The 13,041-nt window shown below is 42.1% G+C and overlaps 1 protein-coding gene and 2 non-coding genes across 3 annotated transcripts in view; 1 reads left to right on the top strand and 2 right to left on the bottom strand.

Annotated features, from left to right (window-relative positions):
* LOC126456468 (galactosylgalactosylxylosylprotein 3-beta-glucuronosyltransferase P-like) overlaps window positions 1-13,041 on the top strand; it is a 229,796-nt gene that overhangs the window by 203,819 nt on the left and 12,936 nt on the right. Inside the window, exons 4-5 of the mRNA XM_050092219.1 lie at window positions 2,394-2,570; window positions 2,827-2,940. Of these exons, the coding sequence (XP_049948176.1) occupies window positions 2,394-2,570; window positions 2,827-2,940 (291 nt within the window). The remainder of the gene's footprint in view (window positions 1-2,393; window positions 2,571-2,826; window positions 2,941-13,041) is intronic.
* On the bottom strand, window positions 5,100-5,174 carry Trnas-cga (transfer RNA serine (anticodon CGA)). Its single transcript has one exon. It is a non-coding gene; the product is annotated as a tRNA-Ser (tRNA).
* On the bottom strand, window positions 5,401-5,475 carry Trnas-cga (transfer RNA serine (anticodon CGA)). Its single transcript has one exon. It is a non-coding gene; the product is annotated as a tRNA-Ser (tRNA).

Below are 13,041 nucleotides of genomic sequence, written 5' to 3' on the forward strand. Positions count from 1 at the left end.
TTCAAAGTTTTAAATACATCAGAGCATTATCAAAATACCTTTGGTATATTTCAGAACGGAAGTAATGGCCCTCCCGGCTAGCCATGCCGTCTAATGCACTGCTTCCCGAGCCTCATGGCGTGCCGGTCCCCGGCAGCGAATCCGTCCGGCGGACTAGCGTAGAGAGAGGTCCGGTGTGCCGGCCAACCTGTGGATGATTTTTAAGGCGGTTTTCCATCTGCATCGGCAAATGCAGGCTGGTTCCCCTCATTCCACCTCAGTTCCACTATGTCGGCGATTGCTGTGCAAACACTGTCTCCACGTACGCGTACACGGTAATTACTCTACCACGCAAACCTTGGGAATCGTTCCTGGCGGCGGGTTAGGGGGGACGCTCCAATGGGGGCCGTGTGGGGTGGCGGTGGGGTGAGTGGACTGCTGTAGCCTGTTGTGGGTTTGTGTACCACTGAGGGCTGCGGCGGGGACATAGCCTCTCCGTCGTCTCTAGGTCCCCAGTTCAGTATATACATACGTACATAGATACAAGGAAATAACGTGCACTCAGGTGTTCAAGTGTCTTGTGCATTATCTCTTAAGTTCACTGGTAATAAAATAATCCTAGAAATTAAATATTTGTTATACATTACAGCTAATCATAACAAAGAAGAATGATATAAAAGATTTTAAAGAAAGGAAAGAATGGTCAAATATTTTGTGGAATGGTTTTTCTAAAAGCAACAAATGAAATACATTGGAGAAACATTGCCCGTGAATGAAGCAACAGCAAATGATGTGCTGATTAAGAATACACATTCTCTTTCCTGGTATTTGAAGGATTACCTACCGAAAAAGTTTTGAGACTGAAGAATTCTTGAAACTGTTTCACACCTTCAGCGATTGATGATATAAATATGTCAAGGCCACAAAACAGAAGATTGCACAGTCCACACAATCCACCAGATAATTATCCTCTAGTAATTCCTAAAATGTTAATTTTTATAACAGACATAGAACTTCAAATTCTCAATCTGCACCTTATTTGCTGAAAACGTATTCCAACATCATCACATCACATGTTCCTGTAACTGCTTTTAGTTCTTTTCCACCCATTCCCTTTTCATTGATTTTATTTTCAAACTCTGGGCAACAAGCTGTTGCCGAAACGTTTTACATTTAGTACTTCATCCAAGTTAAGCCATTTTAACAAGCAAATATCACGGTAATGAAATTTTGCGTGTAAATTATCTGTGGCTGTAAGAAACGAACTTTTTGTCACCTCATTTCCTTTCGTAGTGTCTTCGCTTCTCGAAATGCGTTAAGTTCAGTAAAGCTTCACAGAAGACATTTTGACTGTTAAATATCACACCGATGCATCTTTTGATGCTCAATATGGCCAGGCCTTGAAGAGGTGAACTTTCTGACACTTCACGTTCTTAGATAGCAGGAACTGTGATCGAAACATTTAAATTTCCTCTGAAAGCACTGGTTATATTCTTCTTAATCATCTTGATCTGTCAACCAGTTTTATTATGTTTTCGCAAAAGTACATCGCAAGCCGGTCTATTTGATACTTTATTCAACAATTTCGTTTCGAACCAAAAATTCTAAAAAAATTCCCCATAAATTATTATTAAATATTTTCTGAACTATCCCAATTAAATACATGGCATTAAACCCTTTTTTGCATAGTAAGACCCCAAGCTGGTCAGTTTCATACTCCTGTTATTGTTGATCACTCTTCCATTGTCTATTAAAATTCGGCCAAAAATCCTTAGTGTAATCCCCTCAAAGCACAAATTAAATTTTTCTTAATTACCCTGACCATTTTCATGCAATTAGGTATTGTTTGCAAAATTAGATCTCATGCTCGTTATTCAGTTCAAAATCTATATTTGGTAATGAAGATTCGGAGAAATTATTTCCTCAAATCAGTAATTAAGTTTTCTTAATTCTCCCTATCACTTTAAGGACGACAGTCCCCCTTTTATGGAACTGTACATCACTCTTTTCAATTTGTACCCTGTTTGTCAATTCGCCACTTTTCGTTTGGCGATGAAATTTCTTAAAATACCCGCTGTATAATGTATAGTGCGTCAGGTTTCTTTGTTTTACATACGACAAATAAAATAATTTTAATCAAAGCAAGATGTACACCTAATCTTATGAATACCTGTTGGCAATATATCAGACTCTCACTCGCTCCTTAACTTAACTGCGAACTGAATTGCCAGCATACCTAGATTCTCAATCATTTCTTCATTGCCTTTACATCTCTTCACCTACTGTCTCTCAGATGGCCCTCTCCTCATCCATTCCTTCCCTTGTATCTCGCGCTTTCGCTTGGTAAGTGTTAGAGATGTCTAGTGGTAGTGTAATGGTACTTTATAAGGTACAATTTTTTTTTTCTTTTACAGGTGCGGTCTACTGAGAGAGTAGCAATGTGGCCTGTAGGCTTAATCGGAAATTATGGTCTCAGCACACCTGTGGTTGTAGATGGCAGGTTAGCAGGCTTCTATGATGGCTGGATATCTCAACGAAAATTTCCTGTAGATATGGCAGGGTTTGCAGTGAGTGTAGAATTCCTGTTGCAGGTGAGGCAATGGTAACATTTCAATAAGGAAAACATAAGTGCAGAGATGTAATTAATTGTTTGTAAGAATTACTTCTGTTAATAAAGTGTTATTGAGTGTATTTTCAGAGCTAAACTACTGAGTAGTGATTACAGCCTAAGAACAAAAAAGAATGTATGCCCTGTTACTTATCTGCTCAGCACACACTTATTAATGTGTGTAGACAATAAGAAATGCTGGAGTATATTGAAAAAGTTCTATAATTGCTTATTTACAGAGACCAAACGCTTTTATGCCGTATGAGACTGGGTTTGAAGAAGATGGTTTTTTGAAGAGTCTGGCGCCGTTTGAGCCCAATGAAATAGAACTAAAAGCAAACAACTGCACCAAGGTAATAAATAAAGATTAACTATCAAGTCTAAGGGCATGCAACACTGAGATGACCGTTTGGGTCATATTAGTAATAAATAAATCTGTATCTAACATAACATAATTTAAGGAAAAAAATAGAATATAAATGTCGAAATAACGTAGCTATTAGGCATCTGCCACTGCAGCCATTTAAAGAGAGACGAAAGTATGCATGCCCTGCACATTTGCTACATTCAGATTTTTAATAACAGTAGCTCGAATGTTTATAAAAACACTGGACGCTAAATAAGAGATAGTTTAATATTTTATATTCTTTCTTTATATAATTGTTCTTCACTTTAACAGAACAGTTATCTTTATTTATTTTTGTGTGAAGATAGATGGTTTCGGTACAAAGAAGAACATTAGCAGCATTATTAGTAATGCCCTGGATACCGTAAACGCATATGCACTCTGAATCTTAACTGTGTGGTATACAGCACTGACATGTTTAACAGTCTCATAGAAAAGAATTCTAGGAAGAGAAAGTTTGCATTGTGAAGCAGACTTCCTAAAGCAAAAGATCGCTTTACTGTCCTATCATCTTAAATATGCTCTGCTTTCAATATTATCATAACATTCCAACAAGTGTAATTTGGGTTTGCGGTACACCATTTACAATGCGACACTTGAAATTCCACTCAGTTGAAAAAATATATTCTCTTACAGCAGAGTCCATAAAGAAATCACTTTGATAGAAGGCAATGAAGGGCAAAATATGAATGCAGTAAAATTTGCGAATAGCGACCTAACAACCTCTATATTTGTACTACAAACATTTAGAATAACCAAATTCATTGAGTGTTTGTCACGCTAAATGTTCCGGATGATCAAAAAATCAGTATAAATTCGAAAACTTAATAAACCACGGAATAATGTGGATAGAGAGGTAAAAATTGACACACATGCTTGGAATGACATGGGGTTTTATTAGAACCAAAAGAAAAAAAAAAGTATTGCTAGACGCGTGAAAGATCTCTTGCACGCGTCGTTTGGTGATGATCGTGTGCTCAGGCGCCACTTTCGTCATGTTTGGCCTCCCAGGTCCCCAGACCGCAGTCTGTGCGATTATTGGCTTTGGAGTTACCTGAAGTCGCAAGTGTATCGTGATAAACCGACGTCGCTAGGGATGCTGAAAGGCAACATCCGACGCCAATGCCACACCATAACTCCGGACATGCTTTACAGGGTTGTTCACAACATTATTCTTCGACTACAGCTATTGTTGAGGAATGTTGGTGGACATATTGAGCATTTCCTGTAAAGAACATCATCTTTGCTTTGTCTTACTTTGTTATGTAAATTATTGCTATTCTGATCAGATGAAGCGCCATCTCTACGACATTTTTTGAACGTTTGTATTTTTTTGGTTCTAGTAAAACCCCATGTCATTCCAAGCATGTGTGTCAATTTGTACCTCTCTATCTACATTATTCCGTGATTTATTCAGTTTTAGAATTTATACTGACTTTTTCATCACCCGGTACTTAGCATACGGGAAAGTTCTGTATATGCCTGCATTGAGACTGCTGCTGTTGTCAGGATGATAGAGCATGGGGTGCACTGGATGTGGCCGATCGGCGCACAGCGCGCTGGTGATGCAACAAGAATTTACTACAGTGAAGTTTACACTCGTATATTCTTCCCTGTGGCGTGCCCAGGACAAAGACTGTGCAATGCATGGCCTCATAACCTGCTGCCGCTGTCTCAGCGATCTTCAGAGGCCTTTGCATGCCTCACTGGCGGACGGCGTGACTAATACAACAAGTCCAGAATGAGATTTTCACGCTGTAGCGGAGTGTGCGCTGATATAAAACTTCCTGGCAGATTAAAACTGTGTGCCGACCCGAGGCTCGAACTCGGGACTTTTGCCTTTCGCGGGCAAGTGCTCTACCAACTGAGTTACCCAAGCACGACTCACGCACTGTCCTCACAGCTTTACTTCTGCCAGTACCTCGTCTCCTACCTTCCAAACTTAACAGAAGCTCTTCTGCGAACCTTGCAGAACTAGCACTCCTGAAAGAAAGGATATTGCGGAGACATGGCTTAGCCACAGCCTGGGGGAAGTTTCCAGAATGAGATTTTCACTCTGCAGCGGAGTCTGCGCTGATATGAAACTTCCTGGTAGATTAAAACTGTGTGCCGGGCCGAGACTCGAACTCGGGACCTTTGCCTTTCGCGGGCAAGTGCTCTACCAACTGAGCTACCCAAGCACGACTCACGCTCCGTCCTCACAGCTTTACTTCTGCCAGTACCTCGTCTCCTATTTTCCAAACTTTACAGAAGCTCTCCTGCGAACCTTGCAGAACTAGCACTCTTGAAAAAAAGGATATTGCGGAGACATGGCTTAGCCACAGCCTTGGGGAAGTTTCCAGAATGAGATTTTCACTCTGCAGCGGAGTCTGCGCTGATATGAAACTTCCTGGTAGATTAAAACTGTGTGCCGGGCCGAGACTCGAACTCGGGACCTTTGCCTTTCGCGGGCAAGTGCTCTACCAACTGAGCTACCCAAGCACGACTCACGCACTGTCCTCACAGCTTTACTTCTGCCAGTACCTCGTCTCCTACCTTCCAAACTTAACAGAAGCTCTTCTGCGAACCTTGCAGAACTAGCACTTCTGAAAGAAAGGATATTGCGGAGACATGGCTTAGCCAAAGCCTGGGGGAAGTTTCCAGAATGAGATTTACACTCTGCAGTGGAGTGTGCGCTGATATGAAACTTCCTGGCAGATTAAAACTGTGTGCCGGGCCGGGACTCGAGCTCAGGACCTTTGCCTTTCGCAGGCAAGTGCTCTACCAGCTCTACTAGCTCAGAAAGGCAAAGGCCCCGAGTTCGAGTCTCGGCCTGGCACACAGTTTTAATCTGCCAGGAAGTTTCAATACAACAAGTGTTTCTGCATAGGAAGGCGGCTACATGTCACCAGGGCACTCTCATAGACATCGAGATTGTCGTAGCGGTCCCTTATCAGTTAGAGGGCCCGCACAACAGACAAGCAAGGTGGGCTGCCGACATCCCTTCAAGAGCCCGCCAGTGGATCTAAAAAATCAGCAGACTTCCCGCATAAACACGGCACTACTTCGTGAAAAGCCATGTGACAAAGATCCACCAATTGAAACTAATGTGACTACGTGTAGTACTCCGCCGAGCCAGACCGGCAGTGTGTACCTACAGCTAGGACAGCTCCGGCCAATACCTACGCCGGCTCTAGCCTAGTAGACACTCGTTGTAGCCTTCAGTAGAAAGTTGTATCATGACGCCACTTTGTAATTGTATAGAGTAGTATTATGGTTATTATTTCTTTTTATTGTCTTGTACTTTTATCTGGCTTTTGTCACCACAAGAATTGTTGCGCTTCTTGTTGTTCTTGTGTTTGGAAATTAGTATAAGCCAAGAAGGCGTTTTAGTTAAATACAGTGTGTTCAAATTTGATCGTAGTTCTTTCCTGCCCACCTTAGGGCACTACAGAGAGATAGTGTTCACAGAAATTCTCGGCAGATCTGCACAGTGTGAGATGAACTACGGTATAGCCTTTCCACCAAGGAATGCTGGGGATGCCGCTGACTGCCGACTACGAGTATTTAGGGGCAGCAGCGGTTAGTGTGCCTCCCGAACACTACGACAGGTGGAGTGTGCGCCGAACACTACCATTTTGGTTCAGTAAACGGGAGATAGGGTTTACAAGTCTTCACGTCTGTGGCTGCGAGGCCGACACCTCACAATGATCAAGATCAGCAGACAGACAGCTGGCAGTCCTAAAGGCAGAAGTCGTCTCGGTGAACAGCTGCAGCATACCACAGGCTCAGCCTCAAAGCTGGTGTACAGAAACGTAAACAGGTTCAGGCTCGGAAGCCTGGGTATTTATCACTGCTCATCTGTGACAGTGATGTTTCTACTGGCCGGTGATGACCGAATGTGGCCCGATTTTCGGGGCTCGTCAGTAGTCTTCATTATCTCTCCATTTTGCGAGAATGGCTTTCATGGCTTCATCTTGCTGCCTTTTCGTCAGTGTTCTTCAGAAAATTTTACTTTCTCTTGCGAAATCAAGCTGTGCTGTTAGAATGAAGGTCTTTCTTCTCTTCTTTGAGGTCATGATGCTCATTTTATGATTCCAGGCTCTCACTCACGGGGCAATATCTTCTCGGTTTGTTCTGCTTTTCGTTGAATTCCCTTTCTACCTGTTTGTTGTTTTGATTACGCAATGGGCCATAGAGCTGGCTCGCGTTGGCTTGGTACTGGCTGCAGAGGACTTCCAGAAGAATTTACATTTGCCTGTAATACATTTCTGCTGTGTGGCGGTCCCTTATCAGTTAGAGGGCCCGCACACCACCCCGGGATAAGAGCGCATTTAAGCCATACGATCAACTGGTTGATTTGGGCAATATGGGTGTCACGAGCAAGGGGTGTGGCTCAATATCTAGTAGAATACATCATCTAAAACTTGCAGCACATGTACTGCGGAAATGCGAAGCTCTATTGATACAGGAGTGACTGCCCCACATTGTACACAAGACGTATCATTGAAGTCTAGGTTTAATAGACGTCTATTCTTCATAACTATGTGCTTCAGCAACGAATATTTCTTTATCACAGAAAGGTTTCAGATTTCTTTTTAGAACTGCACCAAGAGAAAATTATTAATATTCAATGGAAAGCAATCTTTCAAAAGATTTCTTCCCATTAATATACAGCAGTATAGTCAGAAACTTTTGCACGTAATGTGTTTTGTTTCATTTGCCTGCAGAAAAACAAAGTTGCAGTATTAATATCTTTAATCATTTCTTCGGTGTTAATTTCACACATAAAGTCTAAAATATATACTGTATAATCTGTGATATTTCTCTACGGATGGAAGTACTAGAGCAGTTTAAGGATCATCTGACCCACTGTTAAAATTTCCTCGAAGAGGTAGCTAATCTAATAAACCGCCACAGTTAGCTGGCAGCTATTTTTCATTGATAGACCTTTTGCTATTATGCTACCTCATTACTTCAATTAAACGTTAATCACCCTACAACTAGGTTTAATAGACGTCTATTCTTCATAACTATTATGTAGCATTGATACCTATTTCTAAGTGTAACTCGTAGGACTTTATATGGTGGCTACCGAGGATCGTTGCCTTTGCTACCGCTGGCTGCTAAGCATTTCGTGTTGGCACACGGGATATAGCAACAAGTGCTCAAAATACGGAAAAATGGAAGAGACGTACTCGACGAAATCTGCATCGTGCAACAGTAATACCTGGCGTTGTCAGGACTGTGTCACCACCCCGGGATAAGAGCGCTTTTAAGCCATACGATCTATAGCTGGGTAACAGAGCAACAAATGACCCTGGAGCCATATAAATTGCTGTGAATTTTGAGGCAGATGTATTCAGAGTCCAGGAGCACCACCACGATGCCAGGGTTATGCTAGATGAGGTGACCAGACGCCGCCAGCTGCAGCAGTGGGTTCGAGACTGGGTTGGGCCAGCTACCTCTACCATTGAGTCTCCATGTGGGACTTGGTACCACAGCTCCAGACACCTGCCAGATGTCAGTGGATGATAGTCCCCCCTCATCTCTGTGCTGGACCCGAGTTGGCCCTTAGTCGCCAGAGTCTCGCCGAGCAAGAGCAGACCACAGTCACAGCAAGAAGAAGAAACATGCCGCTGATGTCATGGCCTTAGCCCACTGGCAGAACTCTGGCAGGTGTTCAGCCTGAAGTCAACAACATAGGGTAATGATGCGTGTACCTCTTTGCTGGGGCAGAAGCCACCCACCAGCCACCTTTCGGTGATGGCCGACCTGCCATTACTGATACAGGAGTGACTGCCCCACATTGTACACAAGACGTATCATTGAAGTCTAATGAAATATTGCTCTAGCCACCATAACACGATGGTGCCTAGAGAGCTGATGTCACCACCAACATATTGCAGAGCTTGAACCAGCCCCCACAGTGTGACTTCCAAACGACAACTTACAACCGCCATCCTTGAATTTAGAATATGCCTCACTGCAGGTGAGCTTTTCAATCTATACATGCTAAGCTGAGTGCAGTATTTCTCTTTTGACGTTGTTTGACTGCAATGTCACGTCAGGTTAGTGAGTTTTGTAGGGGGTTGAGTTGCATTTGTAAGTTCAGTATGTGACAGGTGAACGCAGTTGGTATTTTTGAGGAGACATGAATTTCAGTGATAGCCCTCAACTGGTTGATTTGGGCAATATGGGTGTCACGAGCAAGGGGTGTGGCTCAATATCTAGTAGAATACATCATCTACAACTTGCAGCGCATGTACTGCGGAAATGCGAAGCTCTATTGATGTCCAGTTTTCCCAGTATGGAATGGAAATGAGGGGCTCGTATTTTTAGTAAATCAATTTGTGAGTTAAAGAGCATTTCGCTCTCATTTAAGTACATGGCCGAAAGAGACAGCCTTCCAGGAATTGTCAAACGAATCCTGTCGTCCAGGACCGAGTGCCACAAAGAGCACAGATTCGCCACGAGAAGGGGAAATTCACAGGCGTCTGTTGTGCTGAATGAGGCCAGGCTTACCAGGCCTAAGCGCTGTAGTGTGCGAGTGAGACAGACGAGAACCTGCGTCATAGGCAAACCCCACTTAGGAGGTGTTTGTGCCCGGGAAGGGTTATCAATGTTAAATATGGAGGACCTAAGATCCACCTTAAAGGGAAACATTTATGACAACTATTTAAATCTGTAGTAATTCAGGGAATGAGCCACAGTAATTTTAGTCTACAATCTTTCATAAATTTTTATGGTGGTCCCAATGAAATCTGAATATTGATCATGTCTATAATAGTTTAGGATTTACTGTTAAAGTGGAATTAACAAGTTTTGTAAAAAAGACCTGAAAACTAAAATCAGAACGATTTGGTCGATCTCAACGAAAGACATTTCAAATAAAAGATCATCATTAAAACGATAAATGTTGTAAATATCAACTCTGTAACTTTATTTGTTTAAAATATATAGTGAATTTAAATTGTCAGTATTTTCAGTTAAGCATCAGATCATCATGTCCTCCACACAGAACACATTGAACAATGACCGCATGACACCTTATTGAATCATTAGGTAATAGACTATTTGCTGTTAAGTTTAGTGCATAATAGTTACTTTTGTTCTTTATTTATTAATCAGAAAGGACTTTGGTGCACGGCTACTGGCCGTGACAATCAACGTTAAGATGGGAATTGTATTGGTTTTATGTAAAAAAATTTTACGTTTATTATGAATTGGCTTCAGGGAAGGAAAGTGCACTAGTCAGTTGAGCGACGATGTTCGGCACGTGGGTGACGCGGCCGGAGACGGGCAAAATGACAGTTCGGATTGAGAAGCGAAAGTGGACAGTCGGTCCTTAGGTAGCTAGGAAGTGAAACGTCTTAGAAAATTTCACGTTGTGTGGTATCGCGGGACATAGTCTCTGAGCCGTGAGCAGCTGCGCGCCTGGTGTGAACTCTAACTTTTCGCGTAGATAACGAGGTGGACTATTGGACTTGTATTTCGCGATGAGATTGTAAATGATCGAACTGTGTGAAATGGATATGCACTCGAGTGTAACAGTAACTTTTAATACGACCACTTTCGCTATTAGTTTGTTTTCTGAATAAACATTATTCTAACCAAGTCGCAACTGTGTGGCCTACGTCATTTACGGGTCGTCAATGTAATTCCAGATATTATTATTATTGTCATTATGTGTTATATTAACTTTGCTTGTTTCATACAATTTCGCAAACTTTTCATCAGCCAGACAACTTAACCAAAGAGTCACAAGTGTCTAATTTTGAGCGTGTAATGCGACTCGTGTGGTTCAACCCATACAAGAGTTTGAGGCAAGACATTTCGAAGGAGAGGAGCCGCATGTGAGCCTGAACATCTTTGGTATGTTTGCTCGCAACTGGGGGCTCGTCCGGGTAAGGAATTTGGAAAGTTTAATTGAACGATAGGAATCTTGCAAAGTGTCGGAAGAGGATTGGATTATGGAAAGTGTTAGTTGCGGAATATGAATCTGGAAAGTTTTAGAATTGGATTTGAATTCTGCGAGGTGTTTTCAAAATTAATTTCTGAACTTCGATAGGCAGGACCTCCCGTAAAATTTAAATGTGAGATCGGTTCAGGACGGAATATTAGGTTTCTTTAATAGTTTTGAATCTGTGGTCTAGGTCCCAATTCTGTGGCAGTTTAGGCAGTTTGCGTGGGGGCTCTGAGCTACGAATTTTGCAACAGTTTTGCGTATCGAGTTTTAGAAGTGCTTAGGAGTGATGAAAAAGTAACGCCGAAGAAGAGGCGACATCGAAAGTACGTGGTTCCAGCCAGAAGCGGCATCTTCAACGACGACTCATGGCGCAGTGGCGGTTGCAGTACCACCGCGGAGGCTACGAGATCTTAAGCATCGGCTTCAACTGCAACATCGGCAGAAATACCATGTCAGTACTAACCAGCACGACAAAGATAAGTACCTGAGCTGATACCGAAATTATGTATGATTCTGTAGTTCAATCGCCAACAATAGACGTCGCTAATATTAAGCAGTCGGCCAGTTTGTGTGGGTCCGAAACTACTACCGATCCGCTTAGCCAGATTTCGGAGCGGGAGAGCGTGATCGGAGGTGAATTTAGTGGGGCAAATATTCAGAAATCTGGCAAGGGAGATGAATTTGGGGTAGACATGATGTCGCAATTAATGCAAATGATAAGAGGATTGGGATCCAAAACTGATTCTGTTAAATCCGATATGGGTGACATAAATTTTAAAAAATGATTCTGTTCAATCTGAAACAGCTTCGGTTGTGAAAGACGAAGTAGGTAAAATTGCTAGTAGAATCGAGGAATTGATAAACGAAAAATTAAAAACTATTGGTGATGAAATGGGCAAACTTTCTGATGAAGCTGGGATACTTGACTCTAAGGTAAATAAAGCGAAGAAAAATTTCTGTGGTAAGGTGGAGAAGTTGCTGACAGATCTGGGAGGCCACGTAAGAAATTGTATGTGTAGGCAAGATGGTATGGAAAATTCTATAGAGGTACTAACCAGCGGTAACGATTATAGTGATGAAGGTGATGATGGAGAAAATTGTTAAGGAGGTTAATGAGGGCGGCGTAGCATTAGCCTCGTCAGCTGTTGACGAGTTCGTGTGCATATCGGTGGATATTGGTGAATTATTTTTGAAGGAAGGTAGTAATGATGTTTGTGTGCTGAAGTTATTAAAGCCGGCCACTGCGGCCGATCGATTCTAGGCACTTCAGTGTGGAACCGCGCTGCTGCTGCGGTCGCAGGTTCGAATCCTGCCTCGGGCATGGATGTGTGTGATGTCCTTATGTTAGTCAGGTTTAAGCAGTTCTAAGTCTAGGGGACTGATGACCTCAGATATTAAGTCCCATAGTGCTTAGAGCCATTTGAACCAGTTTTTGATGTTACGAAAGTTGAAGCTGCTGGTATTGATACTTTAGAGGAAGAAATCTGTGCATACGTTTCTAATAATGGAGGTGAACCGGAAATTCTGGATGGAGTTTGAGAATGGATGTGGATCTGAATTTGATGTGCGATCTGAAATTAATGTGGCGCAGGAGTGTGTAGGAGAGGAAAAGGTAGTATGCTCAGGTTTAAATCAAAACGCAGCGGAATTGAATGGTATTGTTGATTTTGAAATTGCACGATGCTGTAGCTACAATTTATGTGATGTAACGGCAGAGGATGGTGTAACTATGAACGGTTCTTATATTGGTGATTTGCCGACGGACGTAAGTGAGGTTTTATGTAGCAAGTTGAATGACTTATCAGCGGGTGTTGAAAGTGCTGTTTGTGAAAGTGTTTGTAATGACATGGAAGTAAAACGTAATGCTTTATTTTATGATAATGATTTTTAGCTACTAAAGTAAATAATTGTAAGGGAGAATACAATGTGTTTGATTCTAATGTAGAAATTGATATTTGGACAGAAAGATATCTAAAGGAGGAATGAGATTTTACTGGAACTGATTGGCGATGGAATGGTAGAACATTATAGCGTCATTTGTGGACTCGAGATAAGTTTAATATACTGAGAAGTCTAGAAGGGAGAAAAAATTAAAATAGG

This window comes from Schistocerca serialis, chromosome 2, assembly GCF_023864345.2.
Source record: "Schistocerca serialis cubense isolate TAMUIC-IGC-003099 chromosome 2, iqSchSeri2.2, whole genome shotgun sequence".
Lineage (NCBI taxonomy): Eukaryota > Metazoa > Arthropoda > Insecta > Orthoptera > Acrididae > Schistocerca > Schistocerca serialis.